Source organism: Marmota monax, unplaced genomic scaffold, assembly GCF_021218885.2.
Source record: "Marmota monax isolate L192 unplaced genomic scaffold, Marmota_monax_Labrador192_F-V1.1 WCK01_AAM20220418_F8-fsc00064, whole genome shotgun sequence".
NCBI classification, from domain to species: domain Eukaryota; kingdom Metazoa; phylum Chordata; class Mammalia; order Rodentia; family Sciuridae; genus Marmota; species Marmota monax.
In genome coordinates this window covers 6,267,723-6,295,703 of record NW_026694542.1, presented here as the reverse complement: position 1 = coordinate 6,295,703, position 27,981 = coordinate 6,267,723, and the positions used below count along the sequence as shown (strand labels likewise).

The window sequence follows — 27,981 nt, the reverse complement described above, 5'->3', positions numbered from 1 at the left end:
TTCTTCCTGGCCATCTTTGTTCCAGCTCTGGCCTTAGCGGGTTGACTCTTTAAAGCTGAATCTCCCTGTCTCTGTCCCACCTTACAGCATTATTTATCTACCCATTCATGCATCCATTGATTAATCCATTTATCTATCTCACTATCCACCTCTGCCTTCATGCGTGCCAGGACTCTGAGTTAGCAGAGATTATGACGCTTAGCTAAGAGATGGCTCTTGTAGATCACTCATGTCTTTCTGTAATCAAGGAAAGCAAAGAGGTTAAATAAAAAATGAACATTCAGTTCACCTTAAACCTAGTTTGAATCTATTGCTTTTCTTTCTTCCTCTAAAATGTCCCCTTTTGTGTCTGTGATGGAGACAGAGAAGAAGGAAAGTCAGATCTATGTTGACTGGAGCTTTCCATCCCATATCTAGAGGTTGGATTTGTAATACCCAAGGGCAATGGTTGGGGGTGGCTGATCTCCTCTGGGTCTCATGCCTTGGATAACAGGTGTGGGTTGGGAACTATTGCTCATCCCCCCTACCCACCCAGTTTGTTCTATTTAGATGTACATGACAGTAGAGTGTATTTTGACATATTATACACACATGGAATCTAACACATTCTAATTAGGATCCCATTTATGTGCTTGTACATAATGTAGAATTTCACTGGTTGTGTATTCATATATGAACATAAGGAAAGTTATGACTGATTTATTCCACTCTCTTTCCTACTCTCATCCCCGCTTCCTTCCCTTCATTCCCCTTTGTCTAAGCCAATGATCAGTTTATCCCTGGTCTACAGCATCATTCCCAGTACCCTTTCCTGACCCCATGACCAACATACTTATTTCTTTGAGATGAGAACATTCAAAATCTACTTAAAAAACCAGTTTTGAATTATGTGATACATTATTATTAACTTTAGTCACCATGCTGTGCAATGTATCACCAGAACTTATCCCTACAGAATTGAAACGATGTACCCTTTGATTCTCATTTCCCCCTTCTTAGCTCCCACAGTCCCTCCCCATCCTCTAGCCTCTGGTAATCACCACCTGCTGTTTACTTCTACAGTTTGATTTCTTTAGATTTCACACACAAGTGAGATCATTAGGTGTTTATTTACCTTTTGGTGCCTGGATGATTCCATGTAGCATCATATACCCTAGATTCATCCCTGTTGTCCTAAGTGACAGAAGTTCCTTCTTTTTTTTTTAAGGTTGGATAGTAATTCACATTATTAAACCCATTCATTTGTTGACAGGTACTCTGGTTATTTCCATATTTTGACTATTGTGAATAATAGTGTAATGAACATAGAAGTACAGGTATCTCTTTGACATACTGATTTCAATTCCTTTGGATACACTGTGCACTCAGAAGTGGGATTGTTGGATCATAGGGTAATTCTTTTTTTTTTTTTAGGGATCTCCATACTGTGTTAATTTGTTTCTAACCATGTTTTCTCTATATCTTTGCCAATACTTAACTTTTGTATTTTTGATAATAGCCGTTCTAATAGGTATGAATCTCATTGTGGTTTTAATTTGCATTTCCTAGATGAATAGTGATGTTGAACACTTCCATGTTGTCAGTGAGCCATTTATATGTCTTCCTTTGGGAAATGTCTGTCCAGGTCGTTAGCCCATTTTTTAAAAAATAGAGCTATTTATTTTCTTGTAATTGAGGAGCTTCAGTTCTTTACATGTTTTGAATATTAGCCCCTTATCCTATGTATGCCTTGCAAATATTTTCTCCCAATCTGTGGGTTGGCTCCTTATTTTTTCCTTTGCTATAGTTTTATGTGATTCCATTTGTCTGTTTTTTTGCATTTGTTGCCTGTGCTTTTTTGGGTCCTATCCAAAGAATCACTGCCTTGGCCAAGTGATGGCACTTCCCCCCTGTTTTCTTCTAGTATCCCTACAGTTTCCTCCCTAATTCACCTTTTTTGTGGCCCTGAAAGAAGACAGGATATACGCAGGAGATCCAGGGGTTTCTCTGCTTCTCTCTGTTCTTAATGTTGCTTCATCTTTCTATTTCCATCAACATGTGAAACTGGATTTTATTCAACGGCTATTTTTAACAAGTAGTTAAATATTTAAACTCTATTTCAGGCAGTTCTGCTGAATTAAGAGCCGGTCCCATACTGACAAAAAATTTTTTTGATAGCATAGTAGCAAAAAAGAAAGTTTTATTCTATAGTTTTCTGCCATTAAAAAAAAGCATTTCTCTTTTCTAATATGCTGTCTAAGGCTGTAAATGGCCCTTTCTTTTTGTCTAAAACTTCATCGTCTTTATTTCACTTACTTTAATTTCGGAACAAAATAACAACAACAAAACTCACAATACACAGCATCCAACTCTGCTGTCCAATTAGGGAGGGATGGGACTTGAGGTCCTTGTTTCCTGCCTTAGACACAAGGACAGGAGAGAGGAAAAGACCATTAGCCATCAGCAGCAGGAGCTAGGTGGACAAGGTCACTGAGGGCAGCTATGGAGCCATGGGGATGCTTTGCAGAGGGTGTGGCTCTCCCAGTGGAAACTCCTGATCTACTTCTTCCGTCAAGAGGCATCCCCATCACCCTCAAGGGGGTTCTCCTGGGGAACAGGGGTGCTGGGCTCCTCGGGTGTTACTTCACCTTCAACAGTGCAGATTCCTAGCTTGGTCACATGGTAGATGCAATTAGAGTGGGTCTGGGGAATCTCAAGGCAGAAGCCAGAGGAGCGCAGCACAATCTCAAACAGCAGCACCACCAGGTCCTGGACCTCTCAGCCTTCTGCCACCGTGTCTCCATAATGGGGTGGCCGGAGTTGATTTCTAGGTACTTTATGGCCATCTTGTAGCCCATTGTGGAGATATCTGGAAGTGCCTGGACCTTCAAGATCCACACAGCAGGGTGGAGACACATGTACCTATTGGAGATTGTTACCTTCTTAACCTTTGTATCCAAAATTTCTTCCATGAGCTTGCAGAGGTTTTCAGACTTCACCGTGCTCTCTTCTGTTTTTTTCCTCTCCTCCTCCTCCTCCTCCTCCTCTTCCTCCTCCTCCTCCTCCTCCTCTTCCTCCTCCTTCTCCCCCCCTCCCCTGGTAACTCCAGGTTCTTCCCATTAGACTCCTTGAGCCGCTGCACATAGCACTCATCAACGAGTTCAATCACATATACTCCTTCAAAGTCCCGCTTCTACACATGCTCCACTGAACAGGGTTGGCCATCTGTTCTTTGGTTTCACCAGAGGGGTAATAGATAGCTTTCTGAGACTCCTTCCTGTGAGAGACGTACTGTGACAGAGGAAACATCTCATCTCTAGCTTGGGAGACGTGCTAGCAGAAGATCCCCCAGGTGGACTGTTCATCATTGTGTTTTGTGGTCACAACCACTTTCCCTGCCTTTGGATAGGCAGAATAAAATCTGACACCAAATTGCCCTGTCATGAAGATGTTTGTACTTGTCTGAGGAACCTCCATAAATATTTTAGTAATTAGGCTTGGACATGATTTCCGTGATGGTTTAGGTCTAGAAATATCTTCCAAAAAACTCACATTTTAAAAGCATGAACCAATGCAGGAAGGTTCAGAGGTGGAGCTTTTAGGTCATAATGAGAGCTGTAATTTCATCAGTGGATTAATCCATTTGATGGTTTAATAATTTGAATGGATTACTGGGTGGTAACTGTAGGTGTGGTTGGAGGAAGAAGGTCACTGGGTGTGTGCTCTTGGGAATTATGTCTTGTCTCTGGTTCCTCGAGCTCTCTCTATTTCCTGGCCACAATGAGCTGGGCAATTTCCCTCCATCATGCTCTTCTGCCATGACGTTCTGCCTCACATCCACTGTAGAGCAATGGAGTTGACTGACCATGAACTAAAGCTCTGAAACCATGAGCCCAGAGTAAATAAAATTTTCTTCCTCTGAGTTGTTCTTGTCAGGTATTTTAATCACAGCTACACAAATCTGAATAAATAGTTCCCAAATCATTTATGAGGTCAGCCTTGGTTGCACCAGTGCCTGTGTCCACCAAAGTCAGGGTGCATTGCTGAGAGGTGGGGCTGATGTTAATTTCCAGCTTTTAACCACTGTCCAATTTGGAAGAGTCTGTCAGGCTCTCATAGAGAATCTTGTCGAAGGTATCATAAATAGCAGAAGACAACTCCTGAGGGAAAATTTCATTGTCAGAATAGGAGGTATTGATGATGAGAGGCAAGAGTTGGGCAATTTCTGCCTGAAAGGCAAAGATCCTCACCTCCTCCTGGTGGACTTCCTCAGGCATCTTGAAAGGAAGGGGCTGCAGTTACTACAGAGCAGTATGGGCCCGGATCATGCCTGACTTGCTCATGGCATCTGGGCTATGTGGAGATGACTCAAAGCTGCACAGCCCTTTCTTGAAAGGGATCATTTTAAGAGTGAGCCTTCTAAGTTAGACCCTAAAGTTCAAACCTTGGTTTCACTGATGACTTGCTTGTTACAGTGGGCAGATGATTTAACCTCTCCCTGTCTCAGTTTCCTTACCAGTAAGTATAGAAATACTACTCGTAGTTACTAAGCATTGGCTAGTAATGCTGTGAGTTGGCTTTCTCAGTCTCCATTCCACCCTCCTTTCAGGCTGCCTTCCTCTTCTATGAAGCCTGGAAAGCCACAATCTACATTTTCCAGATGCCTTTGCAGCTAGGCTTCAGGATGCAATGTAGAGTCTGTTAATTAGATACATGCCCAGGATCTGGATGGCCGAGTGAGGCAGGAGCACAGACCTTCTTCTTGAACCTCCTGCTGTCAAACGAGGGTGTGGGAGTGAGTGGTTTTGCAGTCGCCTTTCATGGCAGTGTCCTGTCTCCAACCTCCTGGGTGAGCAGTGGTTATGGGGACAGAAGAGTCTTGATTCTGGTTTCCAATCTCTGGCTCATAGCAATGGGGCTGTTGTGGCTTTAGTAATTCTATTAATAGCTTTTGGGATGGCATCTCTCAAAACTGACCACTTATTATTGTTCTGGAAACCAATCCTGGGCTCCTAGACCACATCTAACTCTTTTAGCTCTTCTAATGATTCTGTACACCCTATTTGCCTTATAAAGCCATCTTCTGCTTAAAATACCCAGAGTTGTTCTAGTATCTTGTTCTAAGCCCCAACTGATACAAGGACCTCCCAGAGTTGCTGTGAGAATTCAAGGAGGTCATCAAAGTGCTATGCAGCAGGGCCTGGCACACACATGGTTAGCACAGGGTTCAAGAAGCATTCATCAGTATCTCCATCCATTGCTGTTATAATTATTCCATTCCAAATTCCTGGCTTTGGGCTGCCGCTGGAAAACCTGGACAGCCAGTTTTTGAAAAACTGAAAAATTGTAAGAACTTCCTCCAAAGGCTTTTACAGTCCAGAGGACTTAAAAATGAGATTCATTTTATTAATTGATTTCAATGGTCCCTGGTAGTTCTTTTTTTAAAAAAATATCGTGTTCCCATTTTTGGAAAAACAAAAAGCCGTTCAACCAATATTACTGGTTTTCTCATTTTTCATTTGTTCATATCTGAGAGTTCCTAAAGCCTGGGGGCCCTGTCTTAGATGGCATCCCTGGTCCCCTGACACCATATCCTTGTTCTCAGAAACAGGGCTGCAGGCTCTGGCAGAAGACCACGAACTTCGTGAACCAAGGGAGCCTGAGGAGGACAGGGTGCAATGGTTATTTTCTTTACTTGGCCCAGTGATTGGCAGGAGCCGGTCTCAGGGAAGTAGGATGAGTGAATGAATGAACGCCTGGGTCCCTCGCCTGACTCTGTTGCCCCAGCCCTGCAACGAGGCCATTTCCAACTGTGCCTGGGCATTAGAATCATCTGGTTTAACAACTCAGAATGCCCAGGCCTTACCTCTAGATGTCATGATTTAACTGGTTTGGAGTGCCAACACATGCCCTGTATTTTTAAAAGGCCCTTTGGTCCCCTTCCTCCTATCACCAGCCTTAATAATGACTTCCTGGAAGGACCAGGCCATATGAGGATTAGCTCTAGCTAAGTTAATCCTATTAAAATTATCCCCATCATCTCAGTTGTCAGCTAAGAAGCAGCAACACCAGCCTGTTTGTGTTTAATTATTTTCCTTCCCTTTCCTATCCTTGGAGGGGTAGGGCATTACAAGTACTGGGTGAAGACCCAAAGACCTAGTGAGTTCATAGAGAATTCCCTCCTCCTACCCTCTCATCCTTATATTTGAGGGGAATATCTCTGCTTCTTGGACTCGACTCCACTGAGGCTGTCTCCTGGCACCTACCAAAGAATGGGGTTCATTGTGCCTTTTTGGAAATAAAGGGAGCTAGTTTGTGCTGTCCTTGGGAAAGACACCCCTCCTGTGGCCCTCTCAGGGCCACAGAAATGTGTTGCTATTAGTGTTTAAACAATGGGTGTTGCTTGAGCCTTTCACTTAATTCTACTGTGGAGAGAGGAGCAGTTTTGCCGAGAGTCTGCCTGAATATTTCCATCTTGCTTCATCAGGAGCCTTGGGTTCTGGAAGCTGGCACCCTCCCAGCTCACGCAGGTTGGCAGGCAGCAGCGGGAGCCAATTGCAGTCATGTGAAACACTGGCTTGGAATCAGAGATGGACAAGAGCCAGGCTGCCCTCCAGGAGTTCAGAGTCAAACAGGGCAGCAATGAGAACCGGCAACCCTTCTTGTAGGGCAAGAAGGAAAACCGCGGGACATTGACTCACTTTCCAGATTGAATAAAACTGGAGTCTTAAAGGGAGAATGCCTATTGGTCACGTGGAGAAGGAGGGGGAAGGACGTGTCAGGCAGGAGGAACCGTGATAGCAAGGGTGCAGAGGCGAACTGTGGGGCCCTAAGCAGGAGGGATGGCAGCAGGAGAAGGAAGAGGCCATAACATGAAAGCCCTCCGGAGCTGAGACTTGGTCCCAGAGGCATGAGGAGCTATGGAGGAAGGGTTTTAGGTGAGGGAATGACCCAATGCAATTGGCATTGTAAAGGGATTCCAGGTGGCATAGGCACAGGTTTGGCTTCAGATCTTTATCCTGCATGGTGTTTCTCTAAGTGAGACCCACGAACCATCTTCTGTCCATAACTTGGGGTGGTGGGTGAGTGCAGGGGGCTTGGGTAGATGCAAGTTCTTGGACTGCAACCCAGACCTAGGGATCTTGAGGGCAGGATGAAGCAAAGTGCCTTCTGAAGAGCTTCCCAGGAGATTCTCAAGTTCATTTTTTTTTTTTTTTGCATACTGGGGATATTGAACTCAGGGGCACTTGACCACTGAGCCACATCCCCAGCCCTATTTTTTAATTTATTTAGAGTCAGGGTCTTACGGAGTTGCTTAGTGCATCGCTTTTGCTGAGGCTGGCTTTGAACTCACGATCCTCCTGCCTCAGCCTTCGGAGCCACTGGGATTATTGGTGCGCACCACTGAGCTGGCTCAAGTTCATGTTTAAAGTTAGAGAACTTCTGCCCTCAGAGGGAGTATACATCAATATCTCTTTTGAGGAAACTGTCCCACAGACTTCTGCTGAGGAGCCATTTCTAAAGCAACACTTGTCTGAATTGCTGGGGAGACACATCTGTACCTGATTCAGCAGGACTGGGTGGAGCTGAGGTTCTGCCTTGTAACAAGCCCCCCCCCCCCCCCCAGATCATGCAATCACTGCTAGTCCTGAGCCACAGTGAGTAAAGAGACTATCTTGTGATTCCTTTTCTGTAGCTGCAGCTGATTGATTGCCCTTGGGCCAGGTGACTATAGCTGGTCTAGTTACAGACTGGAGAGGCAGCCTGGGAGAGGCTTTGCTTCACCAGCTGATATTGATTAAGTGCAGGGATTAGGTCCTCTCTTTCAGCTGGGGAATTCAGGGCTAAGTCTAAATCCACAGTTCATGGGAGAGGAAGGGAGGCCCATAGAAGAATCTTATGTGGAATCACGGTGTGTTGTCAGGGTGAAAAGGGCCAGGTGAAGATGCAGGAATTCCTGTTGCTGGCTCCCCACTGCTGTGTTGGGTTCCTCCAGTTTCTGAATCACAGTCTTCTGGGTTTTTCTAATAATGTCCACCTCCCCATTGGTGTGTCCTTATAATAAACACTCAATACTTGGGTGGAGGGAACTGAGGGAGATTCTTCCTTACTGCATTTGTTTGCTGGCACAGCCGTAGCAAAGTACCACACACTGGGTGGTTTCAACAACAGAAATTCATTTTCTCACAATTCTGGGAGTTGGAAGTCCAAGACCAAGGTGCTGGCAGGGTTGATTTCTCCTGAGGCCTCTCCCCTTGGCTTGCCTCTGCCCTTTACTGTGTCTCCACATGACCTTTCCTGTGCATACCTGTTCTGGCATCTCTCCCTCTCTTGTTAGGACACCAGTCCTGTTGGATCAGGTCCATACCTTTATGACCTCATTTAATCTTCATTACCTCCTAAAGGCTCTGTCTCCAAATAGAGGCACATTGGGAGTTACAGTCTCAAACTATGAATTTTGGGGGGATATGCATTGTGGGGATATGGTGTTAAAGCCAGAAGACCCGAGTTCAAGTAGACTCTGTACCTGCCCAGCATTGCTCCTGGGCTTGTTCCTTCCCTTTCTGGACCTGACTTTTAGTGTGAAATCAGATGGTTTGTCCAGAGGGCTCAATCTCCATCTGAGCTACTTTATTTATTTATTTTTTTCCCATGGAAAATACTGTATTTCTGTACACAGGAAGGAGAGCTGCAAGCCCCTCACAGGAAATTCTACCCCAAAGAAAAATCTTAGCAGCAAATTTTTATCTGCCTCAGCACTATCAGCATAGCCTGGGCTGGAAAGTTGGGCTTCCTAAAGCTGGGCACCCACCATGCCCTTCCCACCAGAGAATTCCAAATAATACAGGAAAAAGGAATTCTTGCCAGTACTGAGATCCAGTAGGAGCTTGGGAACCTGGTCATTCCTAGAGAGCAGGCAGTGACCCCAATATGAGGGTTAGACTGGAAGTGATGATGGGATTCTTCTCTGGGTCCTATGACCTGCTTTGAGGAAGGCTGGCATCAGGTTGGGGACCCAGGAGTGGGAACTTGAAGGAAGTTAATCATGGGTTCTTGGGTGCACACATGTATGTGTGTAACAGGGCACAGGCTTTGCATTCTCCTTGTGCTTGATGTCTGTGTCTGCCGCCCTCTCCCTGACAGTAGCATAGTACTTTGCACTAGATCTCTTTCTGTGGCTAAGGCTCCAGAAATCTGTTGTTCTAAAAAGAATCACTGGTTCCGCAACATGGCAAAGGTAATAGCTGTCCAGGGGTAAGAGAGATGACTAGAAGAGTGGTTTGTTCCAATCAGATATCCTTGATTTTTTTTTCTTTTTTAAAACAATAGGCTGGTGACAGGTGTGATGGCTCAAGAGTGACATGGTTCCAAATCTGATATGACCCTCAAAGAGGTCCCCTTCCTGACCTCCCAGATACCAAGGCTTCAGCAGACAGAGGCCATTCTTGCAGCTGTGATCCTGACTGCTACCTGCCTTCTTGACGGGACCTCACTATCTCTCCACCAACAGACTTCACATTTCCAGGCTTCCTCTCAGACCTGGGCTGGACCTCATCCAGAAGGTCTGATTAGCCCAAGTTGGGGAGCCCAAGTGCCAGTAGAGTGTCCAAAGGGCCCAATTCTAGACATTGGATTTAGGGGCTGAGTTGAGGGGGATCTCCTTGAGCTCCATCCGCAGGCACAGGTACTCCCCGATGACAGCCATGAGTGCAATGCACACGGCTTGGACCAGCCACCAGGTCAGCACCGAGGGGAAACGGGAGCTGTAGAACCAGCAGCCCAGGAGGTGAAAGAAATGGACAGTGACAGTGAAATCCAGACACTGCTTCCCTCGCCGGATGAAGTACAGCAAGCCCAGGGCACAGGTGAGAGCCTTGAGGATGAAGGACATCATGGACAGCTGGCCTGGAGGGGTAGAAAAGCCCAGGATCTCGGCGTCGAACATCTGGTCCAGCGAGAGGCTGCTTCGCACTAGCGCGTCCACCAACGCCAGCCACAGGCCCAGCGAGCTGTAATAGACAGTCTGCACGAGGACGATCTGCGACAGGATCAGCAACGGGTCCCACACGTAGCTGCGGAACTGGCCCGGTCACCGCCCGCGCCTCTGTCAGCACCGCAGCGCCATGGGCCCCAGGCCGCCCCGCCACAGGTGACGGACTCAAGGATGAAGCATCCGCGCGTGGTGTGGCCTCATCCGCAGGTTCCCGAAACCCGACTGACAGACAGAACCATGGAGGAGAGGCCCTACGGCCTAGAGAGGCCCTGAGCTACTTTAATACTCTAAGAATGTCTCAGTCTGTTCATGCTGCTATAACAAAACACCACAAACTGAATGGCTTAAACAACAGATATAAATTCCTTCAGTTCTAAGAGGCTGGGAAGTTCAAGATCAGGACGCCAGCATGGTCAAGTTCTGGTGAGGACACTTTTGTTTTGTCTTGCAGATGATCTTCTGCTTGCTGTGCCCTCACATGGCCGAGAGAGCACTCTGGTTTCTCATATTTCCTGGGGACACCAATCTCATCATGGGGGCTCTACCCTCATGATATCATTTAAACTTATCTCTCAAAGGCCCCAGCTCCTACTACAATAGCATTAGGAGGGAAGGCTTCAACAGATGGATTTTGGGAGGACACAACTATCTCAGTCCATCACAAAGAATATGATCTAAGGTAAGGGGAACCCAAATAGGTTCTCTTTCTGGGCAGCAATGATGCCAAGGAGACGTCTGCAGGTGGGCTTAGGTGGTCCAGAGTTGCTTCCAGAAGCCCTGAGGGGTTTCTGGATCTGATTTTTTTTTTTTTTTATGACAAAACAAAAATTTTCTCTTAGTGTTGACTTCAACGGCAGGATCCCTGCTGCCACACTCTTGTGGGGTTTCTTTCACATTCTCATAGCTTTACGCCTGAGAGAACCGCTCATAATCAACCCAGCTTGGACTTGCTAATCACATGCAAACAAATGCATAAAGTATTGCCCCGGGAATTCTAGCACAGAGGAAAGAGCATCCAGCTGGGAGTCAGGAGTCTCAGGGCCTTGCTCTGTTACTTATAGGCCTGCATGATCTTAGACAGCCTTTCCAGGCTTTGGGCCTCAGTTTCTCTGTCTCTAAAATGATTTGGAGATCTGGTTGACCTCTCAGCAGTGGGGAGGTGATTTCTAAGGCTTCTCTCTGTAGGACTGTCTTACGATTCTCCCGTTTATTTGAAGAGCAATTCTTTGCTTTTCATATTCAAATAGCCTTGTCCTTGCACCTTTTTTTTTTTTTACTGAAAAATGAATCTTTAATTTTGAAGAATAAGATTATCTTGTCTTACAACTTATTAGCATAGCTAGGAATCAATATTTGTGCATTAAAGATGATTGACATATTCAACAAAATTAGTTTTATGAAATGCTTGCCTTTACTGAGTAGGATGAGGATAACTGTTGACTAAAAGCATTTCCCTTCCTTCCCTTGATCAATACTTCTTGCATGTGTTCTAAGGGAAGGAAAACTGCCAGGTGCTAAGATACAATGGGAACAAGACCCTGGTTTTGCTTCTTCCTTCTTTAAGCTGCTGTTGGTTCACAAACCTCAAGTTTCAGCAGCTGGAGAGAGAGAGTCTAAATCTCAAGTAGGTGTTGTGTAGAAAGGGAATAGATAAGGAATCACTCTGAGAAAGCATGGGATTTAGGGTCCTGAGGACAGTCAGGCCCTGATACATGACCCTGAGTAAGACACATGATGCACTGGGCATCCATCCGTTCCTTCATCTGGGAAATAACTGTATTGCTATTTGATCTCAACAGTTTTTTGTCAGTTTGAATTTATGGACATAGAAGATCTTCTCTTTACCTCAAGAAATGAGTCTTTCTCCCAGCAAAGGAAGTAAATTTCATGAGCTAAGCAGAAAGAGAACATCCAAGCATCCAGTTATGGGCTGGGACGAACACTGGTCAGCATGGTCAACAATTAGGAAAGGAGCTATACATTGGAGCAGAAGAGAGTGAGGATACTCTGGAGCTCATCAAAACTTTGTGTCTATCACTGCAAAGAACTATGAACAGCTTCAAACAGCAACAGCCCCTGCTTCACTTACACCTCCCAAGTTCTATACAAATACCTTTTTTAACCAATTCTAATGCAGAACCATACAGAGAAGAGGCATCTGGGAACACTGCTCTAGTTTAACCAAGTTGAAAATAGGTTCAGCACACTATTCAAGACTATTGTTTATTTCTCTATTCATTCACGTCCCCTTTTATACCATTCAGTGCTGTTTTATAAGTTAGTTTATATAACTCTGTATTTTAGTCATGTGTGTTTCATGTGGTTTTGTTATCTTTATTGCTTTCGTCAATGACTTTTTCTTCCATATTTTTTGCTTGTTATGTAATGCTTTTCAGAGTACATTTATAACTAGGCAGGTTATTTAAATAATTATCATAGCCTTTCCAACAATATAATTGTATTTTCTAGGCAGAAAATCATAAGTACTCTTTCTTCTTTCCAAAATTTATAACTCTGAGTTTTCCAAGTTTAGATACACTGGTTAGCACTGCCAAAGAGGCGCTGTTCTTGAGATTTATCCTTTAGATGGCCCTGATTATCTTAGATGCACAAAAATAAATTTATTAAAGAATTCTGAGTGCCACACTACTGCTTGAGATTCTGAACTCAATGCTGATATAGTATGATCTGTGAATTTAAATGCCCAGTTTTCTGACTAATGCTGCTCAGGCCCTGGGAGTATAAATGAGAAATGCTTTTCTCCAACATCTGCTTGATGTCCTTGAAACAAAAGTCAACAAGACCTTCTGGGTTTGTGCTGTTGTGAAGGTTTAGGGTTTATGCCATTGCCAACCTTGGTGATGGACAGTGCTTTGGAAGGAAAGGAGGCTTTGAACAAAGTAGGCTCTTGGTCATGGAAGATATTTTAATTAGCTAAAATAATATTTTCTTCCATTGTAACACAGGTGCAATTAATTGTTCTTTTTTTTCTTTTTTTTATTGTTGGTTGTTCAAAACATTACATAGTTCTTGATATATCATCTTTCACACTTTGCTTCAAGTGGGTTATGAACTCCCATTTTTAGCCCATATACAGATTGCAGAATCACATCAGTTACACATCCTTTTTTTTTTTTTCTCTTTTACCCCATCCAGTTGGCATCACTCAAAGTTGTTTTAAGATTTCATGACTTTTTCTTTTCCAAGTCTGACTAGTTCTTTGATTTAGCCTTTATGCTTTTTCTCTGGGGGGGTAGGAGCAGGAACCAGTACTTCAGGGTGGAGGCTCCTGCTGGGCTGCTTACAGTAGCTGGGACCTCGAGGGATGTCAGCGCTGCCACCATGTTGGCGCCGGCGGAGTTAGGTTTTGATCACACTACTCTGGTTTGAGAGCTGTGGTCTGGCTGCTCATGGTGTGAGGACTGAATTTCTTCATGTGTCGCTCTGCAAAGAATTTTGCCTGCCATTTCACTCTGGAACTAAGACTCCTTGAAGGGATGAGACCTGCAATGCTGTCATGTTGGTTGTTGACCAGAAAACCAGAAAGTGAGGTTCAGGGGATGCCCCCACCCTTATGCACAGTTTCTCCTATTTTTTTAGGAACTCTCTGTATGGACTGGCTAATCCTTGAACCTCGTTTGTATTGTTTCTCAGGGTTGCCATCACAGAGCACCACTCACTGGGTAGCTCAAAACAACAAAAATGTATCGTTTCTCACTGTTCTGGAGGTCAGGCGTCTGAAAGGTCAGCAGGGTCATGCTTCTTATGAAACCTGGAGCAGGGAGTCCTCCCTTGCTTCTTCTTCTTCTTCTTTTTTTTTTTTTAGAGAGAGAGAATTTTAATATTTATTTTTTTTAGTTATCGGCGGATACAACATCTTTGTTTGTATGTGGTGCTGAGGATCGAACCTGGCATGCCAGGCGAGCGCGCTACCGCTTGAGCCACATCTCCAGCCCCTCCCTTGCTTCTTTCTGGCTTCTGGTGATCTGTGGCAATTTTTGGTGTTCCCCGGCTTGTAGATAAAACATTTCATCCTCTCCTCCATTGTCACAAAGCACCCTCCCATCCATGTGTCTGTGAGCTTTCTTATAACACTCGTTATTGGATTAAGAGCCCATGGTATTTCATCCACTATGACCTCATTTTAACTAATTACATCTGCAACAATCCACAACCCTATTTCTCTTTAAGGGTCACATTTTTTGGCATGGGTGGTTACGATTTCAACATATATTTTCGGAAGACACAATTCAACCTATATAACACGGCTGAGATGTCTTTATTCTGATTTTTGTAGATGAGAAAATAAGCTCAGAGAAGTGGATGACTCCTACAACTCACATAGATGGCAAGTGGCAGAGCCAGAATTTGGGGTGTAGTTTACCTGCTTTCTATGCCTGTGGGCTTTCTACCACAGTCGCTTTCCCACTCATGGTCTCTGGCCCGCCTCTATGGAGTACCTGTTAAACAGGTACCTGGGCCTGGATATGTCTGTTTCTAGTGAGCTGCTGAGGTGCTGCTGAGACACACTAGAACTTGGGAACTCCGGCGGTTCATCTTGGTTCTTGATCAGGCTGAGCAAGGTGAACAGTTGAACAGCTGCTGATTGTACAGATGGGAAGGGGTGGTGTGTGGGTAGAAAGAGCCAAAGTCTAAACTGGTGCCTTTCAAACTTTACTGTACAGATGAATCATCCGGGGGCATCTTGTTAAAATGCAGATTCAGATTCAAGGAGACCAGGCTGGGGTTTGTGATTGTGCATCTCTAACAAGCTCCTAGGCGATATTGGTGCAGAGGCTGTGAGGACCACACTTTGAGTAGCAGGGGTCTAAGAGGCTGTCTGTCCCAGAGGAGACACCATGGGTGATGAATTAAGAATGGATTCCCAAATCTGGCTGCACATTGTGACCACCTGGTGAGTTTTTGATATACCCATCTCCAGTACTTGTACTGCCATTAAAAAAAAAAAACGTTCCTCAGGTAATTCTGCTGTGTGGCCAAGGGTAGTCACTATTTTACAGAAAGGTGGGGAGCATATGGATGTGTATGTGGAAGAGGGTGTCAGCTTTTTTATTGCCCTGTATGCTTCTTCCTTTGGAAAGTTGCCAACCTGCCCTACTGACTTGCAGCTGCTGGGCTTGAGGCCAGATTCATGGGAAGGAGTCTGGTTCAGCAGGCTGGAGGGTGGGCAAGGGACTGTTCTGCTCTGCTGATGTTTATGCTGGAGCACTGGGTGCTGAGATCGGTGGTTGAGCTTCCCTGGGGCTCTGGAAATCAAAATGGGTTGCTGTTTCTAGCTGGAGTTCAGGTCCTTGATCTCCTTTTTCAAAGTGTCAACTGACTTGTCCACTAACCCTCTCCTCTCACATCCACTTTCTCTACTTCTTTACTTCGTCCTTGGGACAGCTTCTCTGATGAGTCCCAGCATATCCAAATGGTTCACCCCAGGCAGAGTGAGCTCCGGTGTGCAGTATGTGGCTTGTGCATGTTTAACCTCCTTCCCTAAGATCCCTTCTTAGGGATCTTACTTGTGTCTGACCCCAAAGCCTCTGATCTTAACCATCATATTGTACTGAATCTGTTCCTGAGACCCTGCAGTGGGCAATATTTTAGAGTGGCAGATGAGAGCTTTGGTCTCAGACTCACTTGGGATTTCCTCCCAGATCTTCCCCTTCCTAATTATTGGTGTTGGAGGAGATTTTAACATGTTTGTTTCCTTATCTGCAAAATGGGGCTAGTGGTAGTCTCTACCCTACAGGACTGTAATGAGCACTGATTATTATGAGATGATTCACGGAGAGCATCTGAAGACAGCGTCGCATGTGTAAACATGTATCTGAAGGAACCTAGATGAGACTGACCTTCAGGGGCATCTGCTGCCCCTGGGCTCAGGATGCTGCTTCTGTCTCAGTCCCTAGAAAAAGGTGAAATGGGCAGGTTTGCAAACAGGCCTTTGGGTGAACTCATTTTTCACTAAGATCTGTCTCTTTCTAGTCTTCTTTATCTGATTAAAAAATTGTTTGTAATAACCACATATTTGGAGTACATTAAATTGTCACTCCATGAGACACTATAGTAAATGATTTAGAGCATGGACTCTGGTGTCCACTATCTGGTTGTGCCATTTAGAAGCTTTGCCATCCTGGACACGTCCCCAACTCACTGTCTCAGCTTCCTCTTCTGTAAACCAGGGATAATAACCTGGCTTCTGGGGTTGCTGAGATGATAGTTCAGATGTAGTAAAAGGACAGAGCCTGGTACTTAGAAAGTCCTTGTATCTATTAGCGATTGCGATAGACTGCAAACCCTGGGGCATATTATGAGACTTCCCTTCTCCTTTAATCCCACATCTACCTTATGAAGCAGGAGGTATTAGCTCCATTTCATAGATGAGGAAATGAAGGCTCAGATGTTTGGAAGCTGCACCAAGATCATACACATCGTATGTGATGGAACCATGATTTAAACCTTGGACTTTTAACTGAAAAACTTTAAGTGTTTCTTTTCTAAGGGTTCTTAATCTGGGGTCCAAGAAAACCCTGTGGATTATTTGTAGGTTTCATTGAGTTTGGGGACCTTTTGAAGTTGTTTTCAAGTCAAGCGTTTGTATTTTTGGTTCAGAATCCATTGCCCTCTTTGGATCTACAGGATAAACCATTGTAATTATCCTGAATTTCTTATAAGATAGCAAAATTGTTTAATTAACTCCAAATGTATAAAACCACCATTTCTGGGATCATGGAAATGATTGGGCTGTGATGCAGCTGAATTTCTGGAACTGGTAATTTTCATGCACACCATACTAGTGTCTCTAGCGCCATTTTGGCCCCCGTGTTTCTAGGCAATCCAAATGAGGACAGGATGGTCAGAAAACCTGCAGTCCCCCCGTGGAGGTAGACTCAGAATCCTGGGTTTCACTCCCACCATCGCCTCAAACTGCCAGGGCTTTATCTTCCTTACCTGTAAAATGTGGGTATTGCCTCGTCGGTCTCTAATTCTCTCCTAATCTTTCATGGGACATTCTGCTTCTGTCTTTTTAAATGAAGTCAAGATATAGATTAGGAGGTTCATTCCTTAAACAAAGGGCAGGCACATTCTGGGTAGGCAGGGTAAGAGTGGAAACATGGCTAGTCACAACTGGAGATGGAGCTAAAGAGAAGCAGGAAGCTCACACATATCTTTGCTCTCCTTTCCCCAAGAGATGGCCACCACTGAGGACTGTAGAGTTAGAGCTGTAGAGATAACTCTTAGCCCACCCAGTGATGCTTCTGAGAAAACTGAGTCCAGGAAGGTGAGCATATTACATAAGCTCACATGGCTGGTTTGGGACTTGCACCCTGGTTTCTAGAATCCAAATCCAGTGCCTGTTTATTTTTTATTTTTTTTCTTTTTTTTTTTTGGTCGTGCTGAGGATTGAACCCAGGGCCTTGTGCAAGTAAGGCAAGCACTGTACCAACTGAGCTATATCCTCAGCCCCTCCAGTGCCTGTTTATAAAGCTCATGAATACATAAAAAGGTTTAGGCGCTTTCTCAGGAGTACCCAAATGGGACACATGTATGGACTAATGGACTCCTAGGACACATTTCTGGGAATATTGTGCCTCTCCTCCCCATGCCTCACCATGGACATCCATGGCATGTTCTTACCTGTCCATGCCTTTACTCATTGGAGTTGGGGAGGTGAGGACAAAAGGAGGATATTGGCCCCAGGGTATCTGTTCCTATTCTGAGGAAGTGTGGGGTGGAGAGACATTCATAACATACATACTCCTGTGGGGAGGATAAACCTGGTGGTTTCTATGCCACACGAGGGGTCACAAGCTTTCTTCTTTGTTGATAGGGCACGGGGGAAGGGTGCTGGGTGAGAGAGCAGCAAGCTTGGCCCTGTTTTTGAGAAAGGTCAGTTACTTTTCATTAAAAGAAAAATTTGAGGCAAAGTAAATTTAATAATTTATTTGAGCAAAGAAAAATTCATGAATTGAGTAGCTCTCAAAGTCGGAAGAGGCTCAGAGCTCTGCCCAACAATGTGAGCCAAGAACTCTTAAAGGCCAGAGGTGGAAACAAAGTAGAGAAATTTGACTGATGACAGCCAGGCATTCGCCACATTTGAGTATGATCCGTTGGCTGAAATCTAGCCTTTTTGTGGCAAAAAAAAAAAAAAAAAAAAAAAAAAAATATATATATATATATATATATATATATATATATATATATACTTCTAAATTAGATTTCAGTTTGTTTACATAGTAAGTTAGGTTATGGTTTGTTACTGAAGAACTTGAAGTAAGAGGGAGCCTCAGGTTAATGGCCTCCTGCTTGTTCCATTGAACATGTTGGTGGCTGGGTTGGCAATAGCTTGTAGAAAAGAGGCCAGAGAGAGGGAATCACTTTGGCTTCCACTCTGGTATCTTGCATTTTCTGGATGATCTGTGATGATTGTTTTTTTTTTTAACACATGACTCTTGGTGGAGAAATTAAGAGTTATCTTTTTGGAGTGAACCAACCAACCAGTTTTATGAGGATTCTAGATGGCCATGATTTGACACTATGCTTATGAAAGGAGGCAAAGATTGAGAAGGAAATGTCAAAATGCCTCTGGGACTCCTCTCCTGGAATGTGTCTTGGGGCCGGCTGTGTAAGCTTTCTAGAGTTCCTCGGATGAGTTGGTTTCTGCTTTCCCTTTGTTCTAAGAACTTGAATGGGCTCTGGGGTCAGTCAGCCCGGATCCTGAATTTCAATCCCAGCTCTACTACTTACCCTAGATAAGTTGCCTTGTCCTTCTAAGTTTCAGTTTACCCCATTGCAAAATGGGGATGATGATATCTAACCCAGAAGGCAAGGTGACAGGTGTGTCTCCAGTACTTTCTGTAGGTATTGAGGGAGTGGGTGCTCCATGGTGGACCATGTCTGTTGATAGTAGGCCAGAGTGACTTCTCAGTGTGGGCATCTCCTGGGAGTGGCTTTTAAGGCACCCCCGCCATTCACCTACTCCTTTCTCTCCTGATTCTAACTCTCCCCAATTGGCTATTAGCACTCCTTGTTCCTCCTGAGTGAGACCTGCTTAAGTGGGAACTGCTACAGCTAAAGGAAACATCCCTGGGGGGCGGGGAGATGGGGATTAAGAACCAGCTGGGAGACAGAGTGAGTGATCACCTGTGGTCCCTGGGGATTCAGATACTCGGTGGTTCCTAGTCTCTATACTTATGGGTTCTCTCTCCCTGTTCTTTTCACAAGCACTTGTTAGAGAGAGAGAGAGAGAGAGAGAGAGAGAGAGAGAGAGAGAGAGAGAGAGAGAATTTTTTTATTTTTCAGTTTTTGGCGGACACAACATTTTATGTGGTGCTGAGGATCGAACCCAGCGCCCCGCGCATGCCAGGTGAGCGCGTTACCGCTTGAGCCACATCCCCAGGCCCTTACAAGCACTATTTTTAAAGTTTAAAAGTAATCTGAGGGCTGGGGTTGAGGCTCAGTGGTAAAGCACTTGCTTGGCATGTGTGAGGCACTAGGTTCGATCTTCAGCAACACATAAAAATAAATAAAAATATTTGGGCTGGGGATGTGGTTCAAGCGGTAGCGTGCTCGCCTGGCATGCGTGCAGCCCGGGTTCGATCCTCAGCACCACATACAAACAAAGATGTTGTGTCCGCCGATAACTAAAAAATAAATATTAAAATTCTCTCTCTCTCTCCCCCTCTCTCACTCTCTTTAAAAAAAAATAAATAAAAATAAAATAAAGTTTTATTTTTTATTTTTTTAAAGTAATCTAAATAGTTAAGCAGTCTTCTCCTAAAAGTGTTATCTCATTCTCTGCCTGTTCATCCATCTATCACAATAAAGACCAACAAGATGGTTTCCCATGTGCTGGGGGCACTGTGCTGAGTATCTATAGAGGAATTCTTCCTGGATACTGAGAGAGGTGCCGCTGTTATTCCTGTTTATTCTCTTCCAATTCCTGTTTTTTTTTTTTTTTTTGGGGGGGTGGTACCAAGGATTGAACTCAGGGGCACCCAACCGCTGAGTCCCATCCCCAGCCCTATTTTGTATTTTATTTAGAGACAGTGTCTCATTGAGTTGCTTAGCTCCTCACTTTTGCTGAGGCTGGCTTTGAACTCATCATCCTCCTGCCTCAGCCTCCCAGGCCATTGGGATTACAGGTGTGTACAATTGCGCCCAGCCCCAATGATTTTTTTTTTTAAGATGAGGAAGTGAGAGACACAGAGTTGTAACTTGCCCAAGGTCACACGTCAGAGTGGCAGAGACAGACAGGAATTCCGGCAGCCTAGCACCAGAGCCAAAGCTCTGAACTGTGTAGGACCTGTTGCTTCTTCTGCTTGTGGGTGACATGGAGTGACTAGCCCCAAGTACAAATGCTGGGTTTGGGATGATTTAAGGTTTAGTGTTTCAATTTTTAAACGATGTGCATGTATCATTTTTATAATAATGAAATAAAAGCGAATTCAGATAATACCCTAAGCATATTATTTGCAGGATGATAAAAAGAAAGCACAGACTTTTTTGGTAGGCAAAATAAAGGGTTTTTTGAAACAGTGGGAGGAAGCATTTTATTTATCATTTTTTATTGGTGCATTGTAGTTGTACATAATAGTGTATAACAATATAATTTGGTCACTATCATTCCCCACTATTTCCCTTTTCTACCCCAGCACCCATCCCTTAGGGAGGAAGCATTTTTGATTCTGATCATCTTCTCATGGCTCTCTTTGGAGGCGGATCATGGTTTGGGTATTCATGGTGCCTACCAGGGGCGCCCACTGCCTTACTCTGCCTCTGCCACAAGATGGCAGTCACAGCACAATGATGGGCCAGCCTGCACTGTCTCTGAAAGAGCACAGAGCATCTGTCTCCCAACTACAGAGATTGCTTGCTCCCCAATACACAGTGGGAGGCAGAGGCTTTTGGAGAGGGATTGCAGAGCCCTCTACCCTGCTGATCTGAGCCCCAGACATTCATATTAAGAGGCTTCCATTTGTAGTAACTCAGAATAGGGCGGCAGGGTCCATCTTGCATTCTGGTGGAAGAGACATTAAAGACAAAATGCCAGAGAGGTTTCTAGGCACAGAATGAGCACCAGTGAGCCTGGAGAATGGGTGATCTGTAATCTGTAGGATTATTTATCCTGTGACTTGTGTAGATTCTTTTTGCTGTATGAAAAAAAAAATTGGGGCTGGTCTTCCAGATGCAGAGGTTTTATAAGGCAAGTCCCAGGACAGGCAGTTGACAGCTTTCACTAAGGTGTCTTTCTAGGTGAGTTGCTGGGTAAGGCAGCTTCACCTAGGGCCCCAATTTTGTGCCAACTCCCTAGGAAGGAAGACCGTCAAGAACAAGGCTTGGCCCTGGTCCCTGTGGTGAAACTAGGGAAGTGCACAGGTGACTGTTGAGGGAAACTTGGAATGGGGGCTGCTGCATTACTACCACCTGAGATGCCCAATAGGGACTGGAATCAGGCAGGAGAAGTAAGTGCAGGACTTTTGTATCAGTTAACACCAGCTGCTGTAACAGACGAAACTTCAGATTTCAGTGGCATAACACAATAGAGGTTCATTTCTGGCTCACACAAAGTCCGAACAGCTCATGCTGACCAGAAAGTGGGTAGCTCTTCTCCAAATGGCAATTCAAGGGCACAGTTCCTTTCTCTAGTGACTCTTCCATTTTCAACTAATGGCTTCTAGAGACTCTTAAAAGTGGAAAGAAAACGGAGAAGCACGTATTGAAGGCTTTGTGGGCCAGGCCCAGAGTGGGTGGAAGCATCCCTGCTACCTCTATTCCATTGCCAGAGATGAGTGGCATAGCTTCTCCTAACTACAAAGGAGGCTGGGAAACGCACTCCAGTGTGTGTCCAAGAGGATAAAAAAAAAATAAGGGTTGTGTACAGCTGGCTAGTCTCTGCTCCTGGACTTGTTGTTTAAGTAGTCAGACTATACAGCTTATCCCAAAGAAATAATCAGGTTTGCTCATACAGATATTCAATTACAAAGTCTGTTGTTATGAAAAAAGTCAATGTTTAGAATCAACATAAATGTTCAGAATAAGGGATTAAAGAATTTATGGTCTTTCCACACAAAGGAACAGTAGGCAGTCACCAAAAATTGTGTGGTAGAAGAATTTTTGACCCCACAGTCCTTATGGTGCTTTATTGAGTCACAATCCCTTGTTATTTATTAAGTGCTTTATTAAGTACTAATCCTGGGAAGCTCCAGGGTTCACATGAGTCGAGACTGAACTGCAAAGAGGCATTCTTTATTTTCACTGAAACATTCTACCACTTAGCGTCATACACAAAATATTTACTTTGAATACAACCCTTTACCATATTCTTTCTGTACTTCTAGGAACACATTTCCTCAAAAGCAAAGTGTAGGATAAATTATGTGGCAGACTTTGTGGGCAACTATTTAATTCACTTCTTATCTCCCTGGTTCAATGTCTGACTCCCACCCTGAACCACAGGCAGCCCAGGGCAGAGGCAGTGTCAGCCTTGTTTACTGCTCTACACAGAGCGCGGGGCAAGAGCAGGCATTTGGTAAAATATTTATCGAGTAAAGTTGAATCGAATGGGATGATGTCAAATGCAAAACAATGGGGTGAAAAAGCAAGAAAAAAGTGAACATGCATTAGGGTGCCAGCTACGTGGAAAGTTCGTATATGCAAATCAAAAAGGCTGCAAGAGAACATCTCGGCACTATAGGGTTGTGTCATGTTCTTTTATTCAGAATTGCCTCTATTTTCCATTTCTTTTTTTCACAGAATCATTTGCATAATCATTTATAGCTATCATAATCAAAATTAAAAGAAAAAGCCATTAAAAAAAAAAACCCTTCTCTAGCTGGAAGCAGTGGTGCATGCCTGTAATCCCAGTGGCTGGGGAGGCTGAGGCAGGAGGATCAGGAGTTCAAAGCCAGCCTCAGCAAAAGTGAGGCACTAAGCAACTCAGTGAGACCCTGTCTCTAAATAAAATACAAAATAGGACTGGGGATGTGGCTCAGTGGCTGAGTGCCCCTGAGTTCAATCCCTGGTGCCCTCCCCCCCCCAAAAGAATCCTTCTCTAGAGACCAGAAGTGTGACTCTGATGCTATGTTTTGGGGAAGGGGTTGTCAGTGCCTCCTGGTATCAGCAGGCATGGGTGGGGAGCTACTTAAATCACTAAGCCTCAGACCCTTAGTTTAGGAATTGAGCCAGAGCACAGCCTAGATGTGGGGTGCCAGGCAGCACAGAGACAGGGGATCAGGAGGGGAGCTGACCCCTCTCATCCTGCTCTGAAGTGTGAGCTTGTCTCTCACCTGCTGACTGCACTGTGGGGTTAGCCTCTGGGAATAGATGTGTGTGGTGAGGATCCAGGGCTGGCTGTCATCATAGGCTGGACACTTGGTTCTGTGATCCCTCTGGGAGCTTCTCCATCCTCCTGATGTTGTTGGTAACATACAGGACACTGGTTAAATTTGAATTTCAGATGAGCGATGAATAATTTTTTAGCATGAATGTCTTAAATATTGCACTCTTTATGCAACATCACCAAGATAAAGGGCCTTGTTTTGGTGAGATGACCTGCTTTTTAAGAAGTGGGGAGGCACAGACGGTATTGCAAAGCCAGTTGCATCAGTCTGGTGACTCCCCCTAGCCACCTCCTTCCCTCCTCACGACCTCTCCTTCCTCCCTCTGACTGCCCATAGTGATGTCCAGCAGGGCAGCACGGCCTGATTCGGGGTTGGTCCCTGCAGGGTGTTTTTCCTGGAGAATCCCACCTGAGCCAGATCAGACCCTTCAACCTCCTCTGGCATCTTAGGGCTCATTCCTCCAAGGGCAGTTCTTTTTTTTCTGGCTGACTTGATGGCTGGGTTGCCATCAGCCAGGCCTCTTTCCCCAGGTTCTCCACGAGCTGGCCGGGCTCCCAGCTTCTCCCTGGAAGCAGCCCTCTTGCCTTTTGAGTTTTTCTTATGACTGCCCACATTTTTTTTTTTTTTTAGGAGAATAGACCTAGATAAACACAATAAGAAGTTTCCTGGAAAGACAATTCCTAGATTTAAAATACATGCGAGAGCCGGTCTGTGGTGTGCTGGGGTTGAACAGGGCTCAGCAAGGGGGCTGGGGCCAAGAAGGGAAAGGCCCATTCAGTCTGGGAAGCCTGGAATGGAGTTGCAGGCCGAGCTCTGAGACCTGGAGCTTCATGTTCCCACACAGGGAAGAGCAAAGGGAAGTAAAGCCCAGGATAATCTTGCCAGCAAATGAGGCCGATGGGTCAGCACAAAGGGTCTGACTGGATTGTAGCAGATAGTGCCTCTGACAGGTGCCGGTTGAACCCGCTCAGCTGCCCAGCTGCCAGGAACCACGTGTAATTGGGAGCAAGTCCCGCTGTCTTTGTCCCATCTCTTTTACTTGTCAACTGAAAACCAAGCAGTTCCTCTGTGTTGCTTGTTGGTGTTGAAAACCACATTTTCAGTGGAGGTTGGTGAATAAATCTTTCATGAATATGGAATTTTCCAGTTTTTAAAGCGTTAGTTTGAACCGAATGAAATGACCAATACTATTCTGCTTTGGACTTAGGAAAACAGCAAGTTTATATGCTGCAATCACCAAACTACACACAGTCACAGATACATGCGTTCACATAGAAACACACTGTTGTGTGCAGACATACTTATGTCACCAGGGGCTAGCAATCGGGCTTGGCATGGCCAATCCTGTCACAGACAATAGCTGTGGCTGACCTGGTGACAGAACATCTTCTGGCACTTTTCTCAGGATTATAAGTCTAACTGAACACACTTCCACAGTCTGCTGCTTGTTTAGTGCCCTGTGGAGAATCTGCTTTACTTCTGGTTTCTCCAGAAGACCCCAGCCCTTGGGGGAAGGTTCCCCTCGGCCCCCCCAGGAAGTCAGGACAGAGTCCTGCTGGGGTCAAGTTTTCTTCATTGCAAAACCCAAATTAGTTTTGTAAACATCAGCCCCAGCCTGAATTATTTTGTGTATTGCTATCGTCAACTTATTTGTTAACTTGTCCCTGGGAGTCACTTAAGTGACTACTTAACTGACCCAGTTACTCTGGGATTCAGTGCTTTTCAACCATTGTCCCATTGATTGTCCCATCCTATGACCCTGTGACCTCTGATGTGTCCTTGGTGGTACGAAGTAGGACAGGAAGAGGCTAGATGGTCTCGGAGGGTGGGGACACGATTTGGAAGCTGCATCCAGGAAGGTGAAGCAGGGTTGGAGCCCAGGCCAGTGAAAAAGAAGAAGGCCCAAAGAATCGTGGAGACTGATCACTGAAGGATTTGGCAAAGCCCGGAAGCCAGGGTGGGTGAGTGTTCGGCTTATTCACGAGGACAGCACCCTGAAGGATGAAGTGATTTTTTTTTCTTTGTTTTACCCTGGCTCCTCCATTTGCGAGCTGTGTGTCCTCAGGAAAGTTTCCCAGCTTTTCTGAGCTTCAGTTTCCTCGTCCATAAGTGGAGAGAGTGATTCCTATTCCTGGGGTGGCCATAAACATCTGATGAAGAAAGGTAAGTGGAACATTATAAACTCTAAAGCTTGCGAGGTGAAGAGTGAGAATGTGCTTCCTGGGGGACAGTTGAGGGATGACAGAGACTTTGAGAAGCTGAGCATTGGGGAGTGATCCCAGAGAGCCTAGGGAGGAAGCATTGGCTGTAATTCTGGGTGGGTGGACAGGCAGGGAGCACGGTTGCTAGGGAACCAGCCTCAGTCCTGTTGGGATGAAGGGCGTGATGCAGGATGCCAACTGCACATGAGAAATTCAGGCTCTTCTGAGCTGCAGGTGACTGAAGGCTGTCCCTTCACTGTCACCACCACTGAATGTCTTCAATCTGTTGCAGGAGCCCCAGGAATATCTCTCTTACGGACTGTTCTCTAAGAACCTAGAGGTGATATGATATGCTGTTATGTTCCCAAGGCTCAGTGAGTATCATACATCTTAGAAATCCTAAGGTGGTGATGCACAGAAACAATCATTTGAATAGAAATGTTCAATAGTCAATCAACATCGAAAGCCTACCTATACATGTAAATTATTGGACAGAGTAGATCCTATAACCTGCGATCTTCTAATACATGTGCCCACTGAGAGGTTCTTTGGAACCTGGTACTTCCTTTGTCTCTCCTCACAATAAAAGAATCTTAAGGGAAAGGAATACAGCACAAATTAGCTTAAACAACAAGGAAGATGATTTCTTGGCTTGATCGCTGGAAATATCAGTGGGCTGCTAATTATAGCATTCTGGGTCTCTCTCTCTCAGTTTCTTGAACCAGCCATCTCCTCATGGTGGTCAAAATAGCATCCCATACTTGCAGCCTTTTGGTTAGCTACAGCAGTGGGACCACAAGGGCTTTCAGAATAACAGTGGCAGAAGAGTTCCAGGGAGGTCTTGATTGATTGACTTTTGGCCAAGTGTCCCTTCCTGAGCCAATCGTTTCAAGGGTTCTGATTGACATCATGGAAGCAGAGAAAACATTCTTTGTTGGAAAGGTAGGGGTGGGTCCTGCAGGGCAGCAGAGGACACCCCCTGCAGTGCTTTAGTGTTACAGCTCCTTAACTGTCCACTCTCAGCTCTCTTAGGCAGGGACTGGGTCCATTTGTGCTCTGTAGTGCCCTCCGCACAGTGCTTGGGACATAATCTGTACGACCAATGAACAAATGGAGACATTAATTAGATACTTCAGCAAGTTACTGGCAAATTCTGCATGTAATGGGACTTCTTGGTATTTAAAGGTAGAGCACATTGCTTGAAGTGAAATTCACACAACTAAAATTAACTATCTAAAAGTGTCGAATTCTATGGTATTTAGTATACTCTTACTATTGTGCAACACTTGTATCAAGTTCTAAAACATTTTCATCACCCCCTAGACAAAACCCCAGACCTTACTGTACAGGCGGTCTCTGTTCCCCCTCCCTCAGCCCCGGGCAACCACCCATATGTTTTCTGTATTTATGGACTTCCATATTTTGGATATTTCATATAACATACTATTTCTTAATGAAAACAACTAAACAAATGAGTGGGAGAATTTTTCCTACATTTACCAAACAAATAGAAGAAAAAAAGAAAAAAAAAAAACACTTTGAATATTAGGTTGCAAATAGCACAAACTAGCTTGAACCAGCTTATCTGAGAAAAGGGAGATTATTGATCTACCTGAGTTCCTACCAGAAGCCAAGTCCAGTCAAAGGGCTCTAGTGCCAGGGTCTGAAGGTTCTCCAGAACATTGTCATTCATTTCACCTGTCGACTGTTTCTTTCTCTGCTCAGACGGTTTTTCCTTTTTTCCTTCTTGGAACGCCCGGCTGATCATGCACCATCCCCAACCACCAGGGTAATGTCTCTTTTGTTCTTCCCACATTTGGAGGCTAACTGGCTCTGAGTCTGACTTCCCAACTTCTGGGAGAGCAAATCGATTGGTCCAGCTTGGACTAGGTGTCTGTCCCTGCCCCACGCTGTGGCTTTCAGGGCAGGTCCCTTGGTAAGTTGACAAAAGAGCTTTATGAAGAGCAGAGGGTGACCTGGATCCAAGCCAACAGGGAGCAGACCAGCAGCAACTCAAAGGCTGGGGCTTCTCCTCTGGAGACCTGCCTGTTGCTCATAAGCCAAAGGGCTGCTCTGGCCTCCCAGAGCGTGGCTGTAATTGATTTTGCTTTAGAGGATTTCATGACCCTTCTTGAGATAATAAAAAGGACTAACATAAAATTCTCCCAAACAAAATCAATTGCTTTCTTTTTCCCCCAGCACACAGAGGCAGTCTGTGGTTCCTCTGAGTGAGCAGGCTCCTGAAGCGTGAAGCCTGGGGCCCAGGGGAGGCAGGCAGCCTGGTTTGGAGGACATCTGTGCCAGTCTGAGTCACATGGGTCTGAGTCTCATGCCTCTCCTAGACCTTTGCCCCAGTTCTTGTCTCAGAAGTTTTTCTAGTCTCCTGATAGGGGTCTTCAAAACTGGCTGGCCTCTTAATGCCAGAGGAAAGGGGCTAAGGCATGGTGGTGACAGG

General features: G+C 45.0%; 1 protein-coding gene, 1 long non-coding RNA gene and 1 pseudogene across 2 annotated transcripts; all 3 read right to left on the bottom strand.

The window, feature by feature from the left end:
* Positions 1 to 2,550: 2,550 nt before the first annotated feature.
* On the bottom strand, positions 2,551 to 4,256 carry LOC124076430 (heat shock protein HSP 90-beta-like; annotated as a pseudogene).
* Positions 4,257 to 8,627: 4,371 nt separating this feature from the next.
* LOC124076429 (protein SYS1 homolog) lies at positions 8,628 to 13,317 on the bottom strand. Its single transcript, XM_046420336.2, has 2 exons — positions 13,279 to 13,317; positions 8,628 to 10,060 (listed from the first exon to the last, which is right to left on the bottom strand). Exons 1-2 carry the CDS (start codon positions 13,315 to 13,317, stop codon positions 9,602 to 9,604), a joined length of 498 nt encoding a protein of 165 aa, XP_046276292.1. The 3' UTR covers positions 8,628 to 9,601.
* Positions 13,318 to 22,681: 9,364 nt separating this feature from the next.
* On the bottom strand, positions 22,682 to 27,736 carry LOC124076508 (uncharacterized). The gene is made up of 2 exons (XR_006846375.2): positions 27,139 to 27,736; positions 22,682 to 26,617 (listed from the first exon to the last, which is right to left on the bottom strand). It is a non-coding gene; the product is annotated as an uncharacterized LOC124076508 (long non-coding RNA).
* Between the last annotated feature and the right edge of the window lie 245 nt (positions 27,737 to 27,981).

Coding starts and splice junctions, on each gene's coding strand:
- LOC124076429 (XM_046420336.2), bottom strand. CDS start 13,317: ATGGTGGCAGCGCTGACATCCCTCGAGGTCCCAGCTACT. Junction 10,061..13,278: donor CCCTCGAGGTCCCAGCTACT/GTAAGCAGCCCA, acceptor TGACCGGGCCAG/TTCCGCAGCTACGTGTGGGA.